The sequence below is a fragment of the Toxotes jaculatrix genome, chromosome 15, assembly GCF_017976425.1.
Source record: "Toxotes jaculatrix isolate fToxJac2 chromosome 15, fToxJac2.pri, whole genome shotgun sequence".
Lineage (NCBI taxonomy): Eukaryota > Metazoa > Chordata > Actinopteri > Toxotidae > Toxotes > Toxotes jaculatrix.
The window spans coordinates 20,878,541-20,897,575 of record NC_054408.1 but is presented as its reverse complement, the minus strand read 5'-3'; the positions used below and the strand labels follow the sequence as shown (position 1 = coordinate 20,897,575).

Below are 19,035 nucleotides of genomic sequence, written 5' to 3'. Positions count from 1 at the left end.
TTGATGAATTTAAATAAAACATTAGCTACTTTCTGTAGAAGAGAGCATTGCCATTGCTGTCAGGATTTACTGATGATGAATTTTTTTAAGCGACAGACACTGGCGTTCAGGGTCTCGCTGTTGCCGCCCAGCCAAAAATTTTGGAGAGAAGTGAAAGATGAGGTTATCTTGACTGGATGTGACTTGGAGCTATCACCTCTTCAGTGTGTTTTGGCAGCTAAAGCTAAATTGATTGGAATACTCATATATGGGTACTGAGAATACTCCCTCTGGAAAAGTTGACCTACACCCTTCATGACAGTGTTGAGGGATACATTAACATATGGCATCCAGCCTTAGACATGGTGGACTGCTCTGGACTTGCCTTCATTCTGCCTCATTAACATTGGAATTGACTACAGCATACCTTATAATTACATTATGTCAGTCGATGGTGTGTGTGTGTGTGTGTGTGTGTCTTTTTCTGTTTTGTATCAAGTTTGTAAAGTTATGACTCCTTCTGTTTTTGTGTTTTGTTAAGGTAGTTCTATATATATATATATATATATATATATATATATACATATATATGTAGTGTTTAAGAACTAAAAAACATCACCAGCATAACCACCAGCTTTTTTTTTTCTATTAATTGTTTAGTATCTGTTAATATTTACCAGTCAAATGAGAATGCACCAAAAGGTGGATCTTTCCGAGTCTAACTTATAAGCTATAATTTCTGATACAAATAACAGTTGCTTTGTTACTGTCGGCAAACCGTGTGACAGTGTCTGCTGTAAAAGAAAAAAGAAAAATGAAACAAATATGGTTAATTTAATGAAGGTGAGCCTTAAAATATTTAGAGACCTGAAGCTTGCTCCTCTTTTTAGATTTTTATTGCAAAGCCTCAAGTAAGCAAAGCAGTCCCCCCTACACTGGCCACCTGAACTATCTTTAGCCCCTGCTGGCAAGTGAATGGAAGTGCCTGACTTATCCTCACTGCTGTCATCGAGGCAGCCAGTATTTTTAGGGGACAGCAGCAGCTGCAAAAGCATTTAACGGTATTCCACGAACAATGACACTTGGGGTGTCTAAGGCCTGAACGACACAGAGATTGGGGGACCACTCTGAAGTTGTTAAACGGGAAACTGGTGTGGATACTGAAGTTCAGTTTTCTCTGCGTCCTACGGGACAGACCGTTACAAACGTGTACTGGAGTGGAACCTGGGACCTCTGAGGAGAGCATGTGTTTGAATCTGAAGTCAGCTTGGGACATTACTCAGCCTTCAGGAGACGGGTGGCATTGCTCCTCAGCTCGAAGCAAGATTGCAAGTGCGGAATGTATGTTGACGGTCGTTCCTGGCGACTGAAGCGAGGTAGGTCATACGAGGGGTACACAGCACAGCTTCACAAGGGGCAGGGGTCATTCCAATTAAATCAGACGAGTAAACACAGGGGTTAATCTCCTCTCTTTAAACCTCCGGAGGGAATACTGAAGACTCTTTCAACACAATCTCCAAACTGTGTTAATAAAACATTTTGCAATGCAAAAAATAATATTTATGCAACTTTTAACATTTATGGAAACACCGACTTTTATCATGTAATAAATTATTACATGTATAAGTAGTATAAGTAGTATACAAAATATTTTTGGATCAATGTTTAGTTGAATTTTACATTTAGAAAATTAATTGCTAACAAATCAAATTGGCTATTTTACAGTCTCTCCTTTTCATCACTATTTTGACCAGATTCATTTTAACCTAATTTTAGGGGAAAAATATACCTCTTTTTTATCTCTGTTTTTTAGTCAGCATGCATCTCACATAAGGATTTGAGAGGTGAAAATAATACAGCTTCAGTATTTGGCAATGACAGGTTGGACTTTTTTTATGATTTTAGCACTGATATGTTGATGTAAAATCTTTCAGTTGAGACTATCCTTTAAAATGAAGCATGAGTGACATTATTATGGACAACTTGGTGGCTTCAAAAGTACTATCCTGACATTGTCTTCTTTGAGACCTGACGCTTTGTTTCCTTTGTCCAAGAGGACTGAGGTTTAATTCAGTTAATAAATATATTTTGTCAAGTTCAAAAGCTCATCAAGGAAAGGTTTAAGAGATAGGCAAAGGATAAAATTACACAAACGGTCAAAAGGGCAACATAATTTTCAATGGGAGAGAGGGAATTCCAAACTCTAGCGTAAACAAAATTTCTAGGATAGCCCAACTGATATTTATTTAGGAATATAACAGAAAAAAAAGATTTTTATAGTTACATTTAAAGCAAGAATTCCCTATCAGAGCTGTCGACAAAGGGTGTGATAGGGGCTCAGCATATTTTGACTGCAAGGTCTCTTGGGTGAGCAGACTATGATTTCGGCCAGTGTTTGTGTGAGCACGCGGGTTTCAGAGCTGTCTTTGTGATACCTGACACACACTCCCTCGCAGGTCTTTATTTAGGGAGTGCTATATTAAGCACTTTCCCATTGAAATACAGCACCAGCTGTACTGGCTATGTGTTGTGGCTGCTGTTGCAATAGGGCTAGGTTGTTCCCCCGTCACTGCTAGGCTGTTTTTCTCTCATGCAGACAGATCTAATTCAATTAGCCCTAATAATCACACCATCCGTTCGTGCTTAAACGCATGCATGTAAAAGGGGCGGGGCTGAATGTTGGAATGATAGAAGTTTTGTTTTCCTTTCCAAAATATATGGGTTCATTTCCTTATTACAGGAAGGTGAAAAGTATGATTTTATATAGTTATTTCATATGAGGTGGAATGATGTGGCTAAAACGTTAGAATAAATTACTTTTACTACATACATGTATTATCTGAAACACACAAGCTGTTTGATATCAAAGTAATTCATCTGTTCTTCCTTTTTTTTTTTTTTTTAGAACTTTGCAGTGCAGAAGTTGGACCATCTTATTCCAGAGAATAAATACCATTTCTTGCTCTCCTGGACTGCTTAAGGTGAAGTGAAGGTAGCAAGGAAGCAGAAATGGATGTGTTTGGTGGTGCACCACGTTTTTTGGCCTATCCAAGACCTGTGGTGGTACAAAGTGGGACTGATGCAGTCCTGAAGTGTCAAATTGGTGGCGACCCAAGGCCTGCAGTTATCTGGGAGCGAAACAATGAAAAGATTGACCCAGAAGGACGATATAGGGTCTTTGAGGATGGAAATGTTTACAATCTCATAATTTCAGCTGTGACCACAGAAGATAGTGGCCAGTACATATGCAAAGCAAAGAACAGCATTGGGGAAACATATGCAGCGGCCACACTGAAAGTGGAAGGTGAAGCACAAGAGATGGAGCTACGAGAGGAAAATAAGCCACGATTCCTCATCAAGCCCCTCTCCACTCGCGCGGGTCGTGGGGAAGATGCTGTCTTCTCTTGTAAGCTATGGGGAAACCCACGACCAGAGGTTGTCTGGGAGAAGGATGGCAGGAAACTCAATGAAATATTTGAAAGCACACATTTCAGTGTGGGCTACCAGGACGGTGGATGGTTCCAGCTCAAAATCTTTAAGACTCGTGCACCAGATGGTGGTGTGTATACATGCAAAGCCAGGAATGAGTTTGGGGAATCGTTGGCAGGAGCTGTGTTGCTTGTCGATGCAGGCCCAGGACATGAGGAAGAAGGAAATCGTAATGGCTACACAAATGGCCACTGGAAAGCCCACCAGGGAAAACAGAGGAGTGGTAGGCAAGTGACAAACCGACTCAAAGACGACACCATGACCAAGTCAACTAAAGTAAAAATGTTTGCAGTGACAGAGGGCAAACATGCCAAATTCCGCTGCTTTGTGACTGGTAAACCCAAACCAGAAATAATTTGGAGGAAAGACGGCAGGCTGATACTGTCTGGAAGGCGTTATTTGTTATATGAGGACAGGGAAGGATACTTCACGCTTAAAGTTCTGTACTGTAAGCAGAAGGATAATGGAGTTTATGTTTGTGCTGCATCAAATACTGCAGGACAAACCCTCAGTGCCGTACACCTCTCCGTAAAGGGTAAGTCAAGACCATTTTCAGTGGCTTTTTTAATTTTGTAAAGTGTAAAGAAAGTTAGGAATGGCTTTGAGAGTGAATGCAGTCTCAGTTCTAGCCTTAGGTGCTTGGAGTGAGGGAGGGTGTGGTGTGTGGCGTGATCACATTTCTATTCATTTGATATTACGATGATGTCAGGGTGATATCTCCAAAATCTGAGGTCATTTATTGGGGTAAGGCCAGAGATGCTTCATTTTACAGAAAACTTACTAACATGTTTATGAAGTTTAAAAAATAACACAAGGCAAAAACTTCCATATTGTTAATATTTGCCCTCTTTGATTTTCCTGAAAAGGCTTTGCTTTAAAGATCCAGTTTAGTCAAGTAAATGTCACATATATAACATTACATCGAATTATCAGTCCGTTAAATTCATAAAAGGACAGATCAGCAGGCCTGTGAGCTGCAAATATAATTAGTAATCAAATTATTTGACGCCAGCTACATTAAAAGGACTTCAGTCATGGATTCACTGGAGGATTAATGAAATGTATTAATGATCTGAAATTTGACCTGAGAAATATCCAAACAGGCAAAGTTCATCAGCTTGAGGTGGACTCCAGCAGCAGTGAGATGTCTGCAAAGTCACTTAGCTTGTGAAAGGTCTAGGGAGGCGTCCATGTGATCGAAATCTTTGGGAAGGGGATCGTATTTCTCACATGGCCCAGAGAAGTCCAAACTCATGGCACCAACATAAAGTATTGTACTGTATCGGTCAGAGACAGAGAAAATAACACTGACATAAGATTAATGGTTAGGGGTAGCACAAGGGTAAATTTAAAGGTCTTTTAAATGGAAGATTGTGAATGTATCTCACCAGTTGTCTGTGTGTTTAATTTGATTTGATTTGTTAAAACAACAAGATAAGGAAATAAAGAGCTTTGCACACAGAATACTAAATATAGTCCACATTCTTTTGTTTACAACTGTCTGGTACTGTCTGATGGTATCAGTTACAAACAGTTTATTTCCCATCTAACACCCTGATGTGTTAATGACCTTTCCATTCCTCAACTAAATAAGCCACTTGTCTCATGATTTTGCTCATCTTGTTTGCTTCACTGGAATTTACTGCTAAATATATTTCAATTTACAGTGTTTACTAGGAGTACATAGATGATGTAGTTTTTGTAGGGCTGACTTGCCTGAAGAATTTATACTCATAAAGTGACACTAATGTCATTTGATAGACAGAAGCATCTACAAATACCACAAGCTTGTTTTTTACTACATTAGAAGAAGTTATACAGGCTTAATCAAACTGGTGTTCTTCCTCCTCCTTGGGTCCCAGAGCCACCTGTGCGGTTCAAACAGCCTCTCATTGATCTAGAAGTATGGGAACGAGATTTGGCTGTTCTTGAGTGTGAAGTTCCAGAGGACTCTGTTCCCATCACATGGTACCTGGAGGATAGACGACTACAGCCGGGGGCCAAATATGGAATGGAGGAGTGGGGAACAAAAAGGCGATTAACTATCCGTGACATTGGAGTTGACGATGATGGGATTTACCTCTGTGAGATGCCCGATGGGGGCAGAAGCATTGCAGAGGTAGCTGTAAAAGGTAAATCAAACACAATACAATGCATACATATATGCAAAGTGATTCACATGATAAATTGATAGTATGGTTTTGTATACAGACTATGCACATGTGTGTAAATGACAAAATTACAGCTCTTGTCCCCCCAGGGACAAAGGAGGAAATAGTCTGCCACAGTTACAGAGCCATGAAAGGTGCTGTACAGAGCACCAAAATGTTGGACTTCGATAATGGAGACCGCTGTTCAGTTGTCATTTCCTACCAATAGTCAACATTGGTTCTTTTAACCAAGACTGCAATTGTTCATCCTTAAGCAAGTAGTTTTTAATTTAACCATGACAAGGGATAATAACCTTAATTAAGTTATTTTAAGCCAAAACATGATCAATCTCTAAACTTAAAGTTTATTTAGCACCCAAACCTACCCTAGCATAAACCATTGCAGTGTCAGCACAGATCAGAAGATGGTTTTATTTGTACATTAATGATTTCTTTTGGAAGGCACTGACAAATGATGTTATCCACCCGGGCATCATGTCAGAAAATGAGATATTCTGGACCGCATGTTGGCATATTTGGTGATGGAATTTTTAGGGCTTGTTGTTCATTAGATAATCATAACCCTTTTCCAGTTAAACTGCTTTACAATCCCTTACTCAAGTGTCCCCTTGCAGGTACAATTGTGCGAAAGCTTCCAAGAAAAGTGGATGTCTTGGAAGGTGAAAATGCTGCCTTTTGTGTTGAAGTGGAAAAAGAAGAGATGGACATACACTGGTACAAAGATGGCACAGAGCTGCGTGAAACCCATCAGACCATTCTTAAGTCCTTTGGTCGAACTCACATTCTGGTTTTCGTCAATACAATGCCCCAAGACTCTGGCCTGGTGACTTTTCTTGTAGGCAGATCCAAGACTTCCTCTCAGCTCAGAGTGAAAGGTAGGGTTTTACTTAAGATTAATTAGCTACCGTTGAAATTACATGTTGAAACTAATCAACATGTATCAGTTATTCCAGCCAAAGGGATGCTGATGCTTGATGAACTTTTCTTATTTCAGCGGCCAGGCATTGTCCTCCCAGTTGTCCAGTGGGTGTGCAGATCAACACAGAGCGTGCCAATGCTGCTCTTCTGTCGTGGGTTCCTGCTCAGGATTCACGAAAGAACCCTCCATCTGGATACGTGCTTGAGCGACAGGAAGTGGGCACTGGCTCACAGGAGTGGCTACAGTGCCTGACCACCGACACCGCAACCTCTGTGGAGATCCTTGGTGACAGTGTACCATGTGAGGCTGATTATCGATTCCGCATTTGCAGTGTAAATAAATATGGAAAGAGCAACAATGTTGAATTCCCTAGAGCTGTTCACCTGGGTAAGTTCAGTTGTACTGAAACAACTGTGCTTTTCTCTCTGCTTAAAACTCAAGATGGTTGACGACATTGCTTGTTAATTCATGTACAAACTGATTTTCTTTTGTAGTTCCAGTGGCTAGGATACAAGCTCCCTTACAGGATGCCTTGGTGCCTGAGGGACAAGATGCCATCTTCTCTATTGAGCTCTCTGCTTCAGTTATTGGTACATGGTTCTTAAATGGTACTCAGCTTCAGGAGGATGAACGTTTTTCCATGCGTCGGTCAAGAACACACCAGTCTCTTCGCATCCGAGGAGTACGTGATACAGACAATGGAGCTGAGATTACGTTTATTGCCTACGGCATCCGGGACTCTGCAGCACTGTATATTCAAGGTATGTACAGGTCACTGTCATAGTTTGCTTGAGTATGTGTCTTGATCGGCCTTTTTGTCTTTCTGTTTGTTTCTTTTGCTTTTTTTCTGGAATTAGGTAAGGCAAACTTTTAACAAAAACACAATGACACGTTAGTGAAATGAAGCAACTGTATCCCACAGTTCATTATGCTTTGACCAAATGACCAAATGGAAATTCTCATTGTTTTTCTAATATTTGCAGCTCCTCTTGTCAAGTTTTCACCACTGTCAGAAATGGATCGAAACAAATTTGTAGAAATTGGAAACCCCATTGTGCTCTACTGTGAGCTGTCAGACCCTGCAGCTCCAGTGCACTGGTACAAGAATGGGGTGGAATTACAAACAATGGAGGGTCTTCATATCCAATCAGAGGGCACCATGAGAAGAATTGTCATCCAATCAGCAGAGTTCTCACATTCAGGAGTGTATTGCTGTGATGCCATTGATGATGTCATCAGGTTCAATGTGGAAGTAGAGGGTGAGTGGAGCGAGTTTCTTACAATACCGGTGTCTTTTACAGAAACTAACCATCTTTATTATCATGCTGATCCCTTTTTCTTATCTTTGTTGTTAAGAAAATGTAATTAGTCCTCTTTTAAAGTCTGACTTATCAAAACATGTAATCTTTACAATTTAATGATCCAGTAAAATATCTAAATATCCATAGCCCCACCTGTGAGGTTTTCAGCAATTCCAGACGCTGAGAGGAACAAAACCGTCCATACAGGCTGCCCCATTGTTTTACAATGTGAGCTCTCAGATCCCTCTGCCCAGGTGCACTGGTACAAAGATGGGTCAAAGCTCCATCCTCAAAATGGAGTAGATATTCTAACTGATGGCTTGGCGAGAAAACTGATTGTGCATTCAGCAGAATTTTTCCACTCTGGGTTATACTGCTGCAAGACAAAGGGTGACACCATCACGTTCAATGTGGACATCAAAGGTGATTTGTTTTATCTTAAGTGATGTGAAACATTAACAAGCTCCTCCTCAGCAAAGCAACTAACTTATGACACCCTTGTGTGTTGTCTGTTGCCTTTCTTCTTAACATTTATTAAAAGTGCAGTTAAGCTGTCACCTTTTTTTTCATTGCCTTACAGCATGTTAGCAGTTTAGTTGTCAGTAGACAGCTCATGATGAATAATCTAAACGGCTGGCATGAGGTTGATTTAAGGTTGACATGAGATCTGAACATATCTATAGCTCCACCTGTGAAGTTCTCAGCAATTCCTGAAGAAATGAGGACCAAGTCGATCGAAGCAGGCTGCCCTGTTGTACTCCAGTGTGTGGTATCAGATCCCGAGGCCCACGTTTGCTGGTACAAGGATGAAATGCAGCTCATTTCAAACTCTACCATAGAAATCCACTCAGAGGGCAACACAAGGACATTAATTGTTCAGTCTGCAGAGCTGTGCCACTCTGGTGTGTACAGATGCACCACACAGGATGATACCATGGAGTTTCAAGTGGAGATCAAAGGTGACTTTACACTTTTTTATCTTGTGCGTTTATACTGTAACCCCATCTCCTCTTTCTAGACGCCACTAATAATCTCTGCTTCTACTCTATGTGGTTTGAAGGACTGTTTCATGCACATACGCTTAAAGAACTGTTAACACACCAGGTGATTACTATTTATGATCATTTGTTTTGTGGCTGCTGTGGCTCTCCCTGAGTTTAAAGTCTCCAAAGCCCTTTCATCTTCTGCTCAGCAGTTACATTTTTGCAAGGTATCCATTTCCACAGTCTTGATTTTATTTAGCTGTCCTGAATTCCCAATGCTAGCTTTACCAGTGACGTACTCTACTATCTTTGACGTTGAGAGAGCCAAGTCACTCGAAGCAGGCAAAGCTTTGGAGCTGGAATGTGAGGTTGCAGACTCCACTGTGCCTGTCTGCTGGTATAAAGATGGTGTAAGGCTCTTCCCGCAGAATGGTTGGGATATACAAAGTAATGGCACGTTGAGGAGACTCGTTATCCCGTCTGCTGAGCTCATGCACTCAGGGCTATACAGCTGTGAAACTTCTGATGGCACTATTCACTTCACTGTGGATATTAAAGGTGATCAAATTTTTGAATCTTGGAGCAAATACTAGAGCTTCCTGGAGACTCAATGCAACTAACATTTACGATATGCATATCTGTCTGTCTGTGTTTAAGTGGTGTTTTGTGTGTAAGTTGTAACTGTTTCTGTTTGGTAAAATTAATGTCTACTGACAAAATGAAAATATCAGTGTAATCCTTGAAAATGTGACTTTTTTCGTCTGAGATATAACAGATTAGTTCGTCTGTTTGGGGAAGCTGAACCTATAACCCCTTTCTTAATAACAGTCTAAATATACACTGTTGAGTCCACAATTATAATATGAATCATCATCTTTAGCTCCAATGTTGCCATTGTCACCCTCACCAGACGTTGTGGAGACGCAGACGCTTGAGGCAACCTGCTCCAATGAACCAACATGTGAAACCTCAGACCCTGCTGTCCAGGTGTCATGGCAGAGGGATAAAGAACATGATTCTAATACAGAGTCAGATTTTGAAATGGGAGGCATCAAGAAGACCCTTGTTATTGAACCTACTCATCCTTCAAACTCTGGAGCATACTATTGTGCCACAGCAGATGATGTTGCCCAATTGATAGTAAAAACTCAAGGTGATTTTTTTTTTGTACGTGTTTCTTTGTCAATTATGACTAACTCTTTATGTAGCTTTTAGTCTGTCCTCTTCTTGTTGTTACAATGCAGAGCTAATATCCGTGACAGCATCTCTTTTAAGTCATTTTTCTAATATCTAGGGCAATGTACACTGAAATTATCCCCCAATGATTGTCTGTAGTGCCACCACCAACATATCTGCTTGGTCCTGATGTTGAGAAGACCAAGTCTGCTGAAGAGCACTGCCCAATTGTTCAGCAGTTTGAGATTTCAGATCCCATTGCCAAAGCCTGCTGGTACAAAGATGGAACCCAGATCTACCCAAAAAGGGAAGCTGACTGTGAATCACAGAGCAGCAGCAAAGCCTTGTCCCTCCAGTCACATGACTTGTCTGGTGACGAGAGGTTCGGCTGTGAAACATCTGGCGATGCACAGCTAAATGTGGACATGAAAGGTGGTGTTCCACAATGTACCTGCACAATTAAGAATCAAGAACTTAGATACATACATGAAGCTATCACCCAGCTCATTGTTTTCTTTTTGGCTTTGTCCAAACAGCAGAGCAGTGTCACTATGGTGATGAGATTGGTGAGATAGCTGATGCATCTGCCCAATACACTGTGGAAGTCAAAGGTGATTTGATATATTTCAACATCAGTCATCCATGTTAACCCAGCACATAAATGCCATTAACAACAGTGGTGTATTCTATTGTAAGCTCAGTCATCTGAGGCATCTGTATTTTTTTTTTTGGTTTTTGTTTGTTTTGTTTTTAAGAAAACAGCTTTTTGTCACATTGTCATCCCAAGTCTCACGTCATTTCCTGCAGTTTTTGGCTCTTAATGAAATATGTGGCTGTTTAGTAGCTGTGTAGCTGCTCCTCATACTAACATATATGTTATGTTTGTCAAGTCATTCTTCATTTTAACAGCCATCTTTGCTTGTAACAAGCAGCTTACAACTCTTTAAGTCCATCTTATGTCTTATTCATCACCAGATCCTCTCATTCACATTGCTGCCCCGAACCTCTCCCCGTTGCAATGACAACGAACTCTTATCAAAGAGAAGAAAATTAATGTACATTTTAGGTTTTTAAGGTGTTAGTGCAGAGATTGATGGTAAAACAATACAAGGAGTCAGTTGAAAGGGGAAATATAGGAGCTCAATCTCAGACCAAACCTGGTCGACTTTCTTGTTTGTCTTTGCAATGGATTATCCCATAACTCCATGCTAACCCACACTGATGTAAAATTCTGTTATGAGAAGAAGTGTTGACGCCATCAACCACTGAAAACCTTTCTCTGTGTACATCACAATGCTTATAGTTGCATCGCCAAGGCTCTCTTCTGACCAAGAGAAGAACAAGTCCACCGAAGAGGCTTATCCTGTTGAGGCTACCCGCATGCCCTCAAAATACAATTCTGGCATCATCGGTGGCAAGAGAGGAGATACTCAGACATATGAAGACCATTCCAGGCACATGCCAACTTCTCAGTCAACATATGAATACACGACTGACTGGATTACCACTAAACAGCCAAAGGAGCTCTCCGACAATCGACAAACAATGAATGGACAACCTCCAGTTCACTGTAACTCTGCAAATCCAACAATAGTGCAATCTGACACACACCATTACACTAAACAGTCCACAGAATCACAAGGTGAGGAATTCACTTACTATATACAGCATGCGGAAGGTCCATCTGAAGAGTTTGATAATGCCCTGCAGACAGCTGTCCAAACAGATGAGTCTTGTAATTTTCTACAAACTGCAACTGTGGAACCAGAGGAGCTACATAGCTCAATACAGACGCCAAATGACCAGTCAGAGCTAGGGAGTCCCCTACAGACTTCAACCACTCAGTCAGAACACCTTACTAACCACTTAAAGATTTCAACAGTCAAATCAGACAAGCGCTGTAACTCCTTAAAAACCACAGAGGAGCCCTTTGCATCCTTACATGCCACAACTGTCCAATCAGAGGAGCCCTTTACATCCTTATATACCACAGCTGTCCAGTCAGAGGAGCCCTTTACATCTGTACAGACTGCAACTACCCAATCAGAGGAGCCCTTTACATCCTTATATTCTGCAACTGTCCAGACAAAGGAGCCTTTTAAATCCTTACAGAGTGCAACTGTCCAATCAGAGGAGCTCTGTAGGTCCATACAGATGCCAGCTGTCCTGCCAGATAAGCCTCTTGATTGCTTACAAACTGAAACTGTCCATTCAGAGGGCTCCTGTAAGTCCTTATGGACTGCAACTGACCAGTCAGAGGAGTTAAGCAGACCCCTACAGCTCTCAACTGTCCACTCAGAGAGGTTCAGTGACTTTTCTAACACTACATCTCCTCAGCCGTTGGACCTGTATGACTCTAAAGAGGTAGAAACTGTCCAACCAGGGGATCATTACAACTTACAACAGTTTGCACATGTCAGACTGGATGACCGCTATCACACAGGACAAGCATTACCTAACCATTCAGATGTGCTGTATCAGTCCATGCAGGCCGCACCAGTCCAAGCAGAGCATTGTCACACCACGGAGGCCACAGAAGACCGAGTAGACAGCACAGTTAACTCTGGGCAAAGATCATCTACTCAGTTTGCAGAGACTTACTATATCAAGCAGGCATCTACGGTCAAGTCAGAAGAGATCTATCTATCAAGGTCATGTGACAGTCACTGGAGTGACAGTGTCATTGCAAATAAGGTGGCTGTTGAAGGTGATTTAAATGGTTAGCATTATTTAAAAAAAAAATGGACGGGCACAATGTTGACATTGTGTAAAATGAAGAGATTGCTTTTTTGCAATCCTTGACATCTTGACAATTTATTTACTTGATTTTGTTCATACTAAAACCTTTAGTAAAACTTTGAGCTTGGGTGGTCTGTGAAGAATATTAAAAACAGGGAAAAGAGTAAATACATTAGCTTCAAATTCTAACTTGAATGCTAAGTTCTCTCAAGTCTAACCAAAGATAGTTTGTTAGATTACTAATATAACACGAAGACATATCTTTTATAATGATTTATTTTAACTCTTAAGATTTATTGGCATGACTAATCTTGATCTGAGATTTGTCTCTTCTGTTGTTTGAAAGCATCATTTTTATCGTACTCAGTCATGGTGATCCAATTTTCTCTTGATGTTACCTCAAACATCCCCAGCTCCGCCAGTGACAATTACAACACTTTGTGAGGCTGAGAGGAACAAGTCTGTTGAAGCTGGCCAACCCATAGTACTGCGATGTGAGATATCAGACCCTAACGCTCAAGTTACTTGGTACAAGGATGGAGTAAAACTACGTGAAGCAGCTGGCCAAGACATGGTGGCAGAGGGTTCCATAAGAACACTGGCTTTCCCATCCGTGATGCTGTCTCATGCAGGGGTTTACAGCTGCAAGACAACAGATGATGCAGTGCAGTTTCATGTGGATGTAAAAGGTGACAAAAGTGTTTTCATCTGTTCTGCAAATAGATTTTAATGTGCGTAAAGTGCATCCAAATGTTTTGCTTTGTTGATAGTTCTAATTTTATTACCTTGGTTGAACAGAATCAACCTAAAGTAGACAGGTTTATAGTTTTTTATAGAGACAAAACCTTAGCAAAAGCTATTTGGATAACATCAGTTTACTGTAATGAATAGAATAAGCAATCTCAGCTGTGTGATGCATTGATGTGCACACCAAAATCACAGGGTATGAGCATTTTAGTAACATAGCAGCAATCACATAACAAAGAACTACAAGCGGCTGCTCGGCAGCAGGTAAAAAAATTGCGGGATATTTGCTCTCTAGCTCCATTCTTCATCTGAATCAAAATACCCTTAGATACAGCAAGTCCTTGACTCAAACCCTACCTACCTATTAAAGTAATGAACACCTGCACTTATCTAATCATTTAGGCATGGAAAAACCTTACCTTAGACTGCGTGGCCCTATTTGCTTCTCCTTTTTCATGTCTGGGAGTAGCTAGTTAGCTATCTTGCAATGTCTTTTATTTGTTAAAGAGATAAGCTCTCACTCACGCAATGTTGCATTTTTGTTTACATTTTATCATTTAGTAATAATTCTGTTATGTAATGTGTTTTAAGTGTTATAAAACTACTAGGTTACTATTCATTTAGTACAAATAAATATGAGGAATGGACCCAAGTAATACAGCCTTGTTAAAATGGTTAAGAACAAATGAAGGTGGCCACTCTCATAATATACACATAGAACATGTTTTCAAAAAAGATAGAATATGGAATTTTTTGGTAGAGGTGAGAGGAGCTGACTGTAGCGTGAATAAGCGATAGACTTCTATGGCATGTGATTGACTCCTGTCAATCAAATAAATATGCCTCAAAGATACAGTATCTCTCTCTTCAAGGCTTAAAACCCTCTTAATGGAGAAATTATTTGTGAAGTCCCTAGCAGAACACACATGCAGTTTTGGCACATTCTGATATTTTGACCCTAATGTCTTTCACAGCCACATCAACAGGGTAGAAAAAATAGAATGGGATCTGTCAGGTTGTCTGGGTTTCATTTGTCCCATTCATTAATTCATGAACCCCAGTCTGTGGTGTGACAGTTGTGTGTTTTTACGCCCACCATCCACACTACTACTTTGCTTCTGTTAATAAATGTAGAGCTTTATTCATTTAAAAAAATACATTGCTACTGAAGATAATCCAGTCAGCAACACAAAACCTTAGTTGTATAGAACCATAATTCCATGAAGACAGTCAGTTGAAAGCTGAAGGCTTTAGTTTCAGGATTGTGCTTTGCTTCATCTGGTTAACAACACTACATGTTTTATTGACCAATTCTATTTTATATTCAATCCTGTAGCTCCACTTCTGAAGTTTTCAGCCATATCTGAGGCTGACCAGAAAAAGACAGTCATGGCGGGCTGTCCTATTGCTCTACAGTGTGAGTTGTCAGACCCCAGTGGACAAGTCTGTTGGTACAAGGATGGAACAAAGCTCCTACCTCAAAGTGGAATAGACTTCCAGTCAGAGGGAAATTTGAGGAGTCTAGTTGTCCCATCAGCAGAGCAGGCTCACACTGGCGTATACCGTTGTGAGTCAAAGGATGATGACATTCAGTTCGCTGTGGAAGTAAAAGGTGATGCTCAGAAACTCTGTAGTGCTTTCACTGTCTTGCACCCCCAGCTAACTGTAACTGCAGTTAGGTTGAATAAGTCACGTTTGTCTAATCGCTTAACAGAAAATGGTCATTTTAACTTGGTCAACTACTTTTCTAAAAACCTAATGCAATCGGTTTGAAATAATGGTTACTGTCAATATAACAGAGGCAAAATTTAAATACATTTCAATTTGCTAATTCAATTTGTCATTAAATTTGCTAATTTAATTTGTCATCACATGTGATGTCAGCTTAAAGAAAAACAATTTGGTGACACATTTTTCAAACTTAACAAACATTAAAATAAATAATATATATAGAAATGAATAATCTTCTCCCCAAACATGTTATTAAACATCCAACTTCACAATGCAGCTTCCTGATATGCATGTCCCATAACTTCAGAAAGCTAGCATTTCTTTCTTTTTATTTAAAGACACTAACTGAATACTGTTCCTTTACCATAAACAAACACTTTGTTATTTTCTTGTTTGTGTTTATATTTGTCTGTGTTTTTCTATGTCGGTGTACAATTCCTTTGGATAACTCTGAAATTTCACAACTAGATTCTTGATCTTTTATGCCTTCAAATCATTTTTTGTCATGTATTGTCTTTGTTATGTCAGTCGTTATATGTAAGTTGTTTTGTCAAATGTGCTTTGTTGTGAAGTAATTTTGCCATCTGTTTGCTTTGGCTAAATTTCAGTTGCTATCTTGAAGCATACTGCTGAATATACAGCAAATTGGACATCTCTTTACATCAGGAAATTAACTTTATGAAGCTTATTAAGATACTCTTTTTGAAATATCTTAAACCTATAGCACTACCTGTGAAGTTCTCAGATCTTCAAGAGGCTGACAGGAACAAATCCATCCAGGAAGGCACTCCCATTGTCCTCAGCTGTGAACTCTCGCATGATCCTTCTGCTCATGTCGACTGGTACAAGGACGGGATGAAACTCCTGCCGCAAAACAATGTGGAGATACAGTCAGATGGTCTAACAAGGACGTTACTCATCTATTCAGCTGAAAACATACACAGTGGCACCTATGAATGCTCAACATCAGATGACACCATCATATTTAAAGTGGAAGTAAAAGGTGATTTATTACTACTATCTTCTTACCATACGTAACACGCCCATCTTATTCTATGGTGTGAGTGGATTTGAATGTCCATGAGAGCATGGTATTACTGGCTGGGCAGCATGTTCTGTCCAATGTTAGTGACCTCTTATCCAAAACCTTTGTCATTTCCTTCTCTTAGGCCGATCGCCACAGATCATGCCAATCCCCCTGTCTGAAAAATACAAGATGATTGCAATTGGTTGTCCAATTATTCTCCAGTGTGAGGTCTCAGATCCTGTTGCCCAGGTTTCCTGGTTTAAAGATGGGGTGGAGCTTTTTTGCAAAACAGGCCTTGATATGAAAAGAGACGGCAGCTTCCGAAAATTAATGATTCACTCTGCCAAGTCCTCAGACTTTGGCCTCTACAGCTGTAGCCTCGCTGACGATGCTGTGATATTCCATGTGGATGTCGAAGGTGATTTTCTTGTACTCAGTTTGAATTAATGAGCTCCCAGGTGTGAGACAAACATTTTAGCATTTACTTAATTACCTCTAAACATACTCTGCACACTACTCTTGACAAAACTCTTAAAGAAATTCTGGATAACCAAAATGTTACCTGCTTGTTAAATGATACTCTGACATCTTAACAATAGTGTTCTGCATTACTCTTATAATACCCTCCAGCTACTCCAGTGAGGTTTTCAGCACTCCCAGAGGTTGCAAGAAACACATTTGTTGAGGCAGGCTGCCCAATTAAGCTGCAGTGTGAAGTCTCAGAGCCAACTGCCCAAGTCTATTGGCACAAGGATGGAGAACAGCTACTTCCAAAGAGTGAATATGAAATCCAAAGCAGAGAAAATCTGAGAGCACTGGTCATTCAATCAGCAGAATTCAGACACTCTGGGCGGTACAGCTGTGAGGCCGCAGATGACCATATAGAATTCAAGGTGGATGTTGCAGGTGATCTAAGTATTTTTGAGCTTTGTCAGAATCACTAATTTCTGAATTAATGCTTGGCTACTAGACCAACCTAGGCTTCCAACGTTTTATTTTATAATATTCCAAGATAAGGTGTACTAATATTTAATTATGTACTTTTTATGAGTTTTCTGACAGTCCAGTTTATTTCAGGTAAAAAAAGCTCTGATAAACAGATAGTACACTACCTACCCAGCACTAAACGACACACAAACACAATTCTAAATTCCGCATTTGCTCTGTCTGCTGGATGTGTACATAGGCAAAATGTTTGGCATAACTTTACATGGTCATACTATGTCAGTCTTGTGTCGACAGCTTTTTCAAAGAAAAAAACAAAACAAACACTGCCCAGTCCAGCTACATTACTCCCAATTTCTGACTGTGTCAAACTTGCTGCAGGATGCAGGGCAGACTGTTGTGAATGCCACTGTGTGACTCTGGCGATACTTATGAAGGATGAATTGCACATGATGCAGACCCACTGGTCTGCATTAGAGCATTATGGCCAGCAGGAAGTCTGAAAGCAAACAGATCAAAAAAACATTTAACATCTAAAAGTCATTACATACTGTAAATGTACAAACTTACAACCTTTAGACTGCCTCACTGACTGCATGTGTAACAGAGTGATCTCATGGTCAAAACTTTGTTATACCAAACAATTTTTACATCTTCTGCTCAATCTGGAGCCAAATGTCAAACTTTACAGCCCTTACCTGCAAATCCATGTATGTCACATAGCATAGCAAATCTGATTACTATCTGGTTGCTGTTCAATGAATTGAAATTCCTATAGCACCGGTTTGATTCTCAGCTGTTCCAGAGGCTGAGAGGAACAAGTCTGTTGAAGCAGGCAACCTGAACAAACTGCAGTGTGAGATCTCAGACCCTGCAAGCCAGACCTGCTGGTATGAGGATGGAATAAAACTCTTGCCAAAATCTGGAATAAACATCGATTCAGGGGGCAATAAGAGGACACTGGTTATGAAGTCGGCCACATCTTCATACTCTGGGGTGTACAGTTGTAAAACTGATGATCATTCAGATTTCAACGATTTCTGTGTGGAGGTGAAAGGTGATATGCTTAGCTCTTTCTTGGCAAGATGTCACTGTGGAGTCCTACACACCTTCATGTCCTCTAATATCTAAGAAGGAAGCAAAACGTAATCATCACATCCACCATGGCTAATTTCCTTCTGTCCTAATTTCATTAAACATTTAGTTGTGTTTCATAAACATGCTTCACATTTGAGACCAGTGTCTGAAAAAATAGCATGTATTTTGATGAGTTTGCTGTTTTCTTTCCCCACAGCACACCCATAGTTGCATTACATCAGTGCACTGCTTTAATTAACTTTTTTTAGTTTGCTTCAAAAGTGGATTAACACCCACTGATGATTATGATGTCTACAATGAGTTGTCTTCTAGATAGCAAGGCTTGAAATCAGCATGTTTAATATGTGAAAACCTGACCTTACAGCTACTGAATGCATGAGCATAAACAACAAATGCTACTTTCAGTCAACAGCTTACTTCTTCTGTGCATTGTTTTATGCAGCACCACCAGTGACATTTGCTGATATCCCAGAGGAGGACCTTTTCAAGAGTGTTGTGGAAAAAGAGCAGCTTGTTTTGTCATGCGAGGTATCAAGGACTGATGGTGTTGTCCAGTGGTACAAAGACGGAACTGAAATGCAACCAAGCGATAACGTTACAATGCAAGCAGAGGGCACCAAAAGAAGTCTGACGATACATTCAGCCCAACTGTCCGACACAGGCACATACACGTGCCGCGCAGGAGACAATGTTTTAATCTTCAAAGTTAACATCCGAGGTAATAAAAGAA

The 19,035-nt window shown here is 40.3% G+C and overlaps 1 protein-coding gene across 9 annotated transcripts in view; it reads left to right on the top strand.

Annotated features, from left to right (window-relative positions):
* Positions 1–1,044: 1,044 nt before the first annotated feature.
* Positions 1,045–19,035, top strand: part of obsl1b (obscurin like cytoskeletal adaptor 1b) — a 33,758-nt gene continuing 15,767 nt past the window's right edge. For 2 of the 9 annotated variants that reach the window (XM_041056862.1, XM_041056861.1), the window contains exons 1-15: positions 1,045–1,355; positions 2,885–4,003; positions 5,331–5,600; positions 6,254–6,514; positions 6,634–6,945; positions 7,053–7,319; positions 7,542–7,817; positions 8,007–8,282; positions 8,543–8,818; positions 13,171–13,446; positions 14,841–15,116; positions 15,960–16,238; positions 16,405–16,680; positions 16,893–17,168; positions 18,748–19,023. In XM_041056862.1, the coding sequence (XP_040912796.1) occupies positions 2,989–4,003; positions 5,331–5,600; positions 6,254–6,514; positions 6,634–6,945; positions 7,053–7,319; positions 7,542–7,817; positions 8,007–8,282; positions 8,543–8,818; positions 13,171–13,446; positions 14,841–15,116; positions 15,960–16,238; positions 16,405–16,680; positions 16,893–17,168; positions 18,748–19,023 (4,612 nt within the window). In that variant the 5' untranslated portion in view covers positions 1,045–1,355; positions 2,885–2,988. The remainder of the gene's footprint in view (positions 1,356–2,884; positions 4,004–5,330; positions 5,601–6,253; positions 6,515–6,633; positions 6,946–7,052; positions 7,320–7,541; positions 7,818–8,006; positions 8,283–8,542; positions 8,819–13,170; positions 13,447–14,840; positions 15,117–15,959; positions 16,239–16,404; positions 16,681–16,892; positions 17,169–18,747; positions 19,024–19,035) is intronic. The other 7 variants (XM_041056865.1, XM_041056863.1, XM_041056866.1 and 4 more) reach the window with 7 other exon arrangements.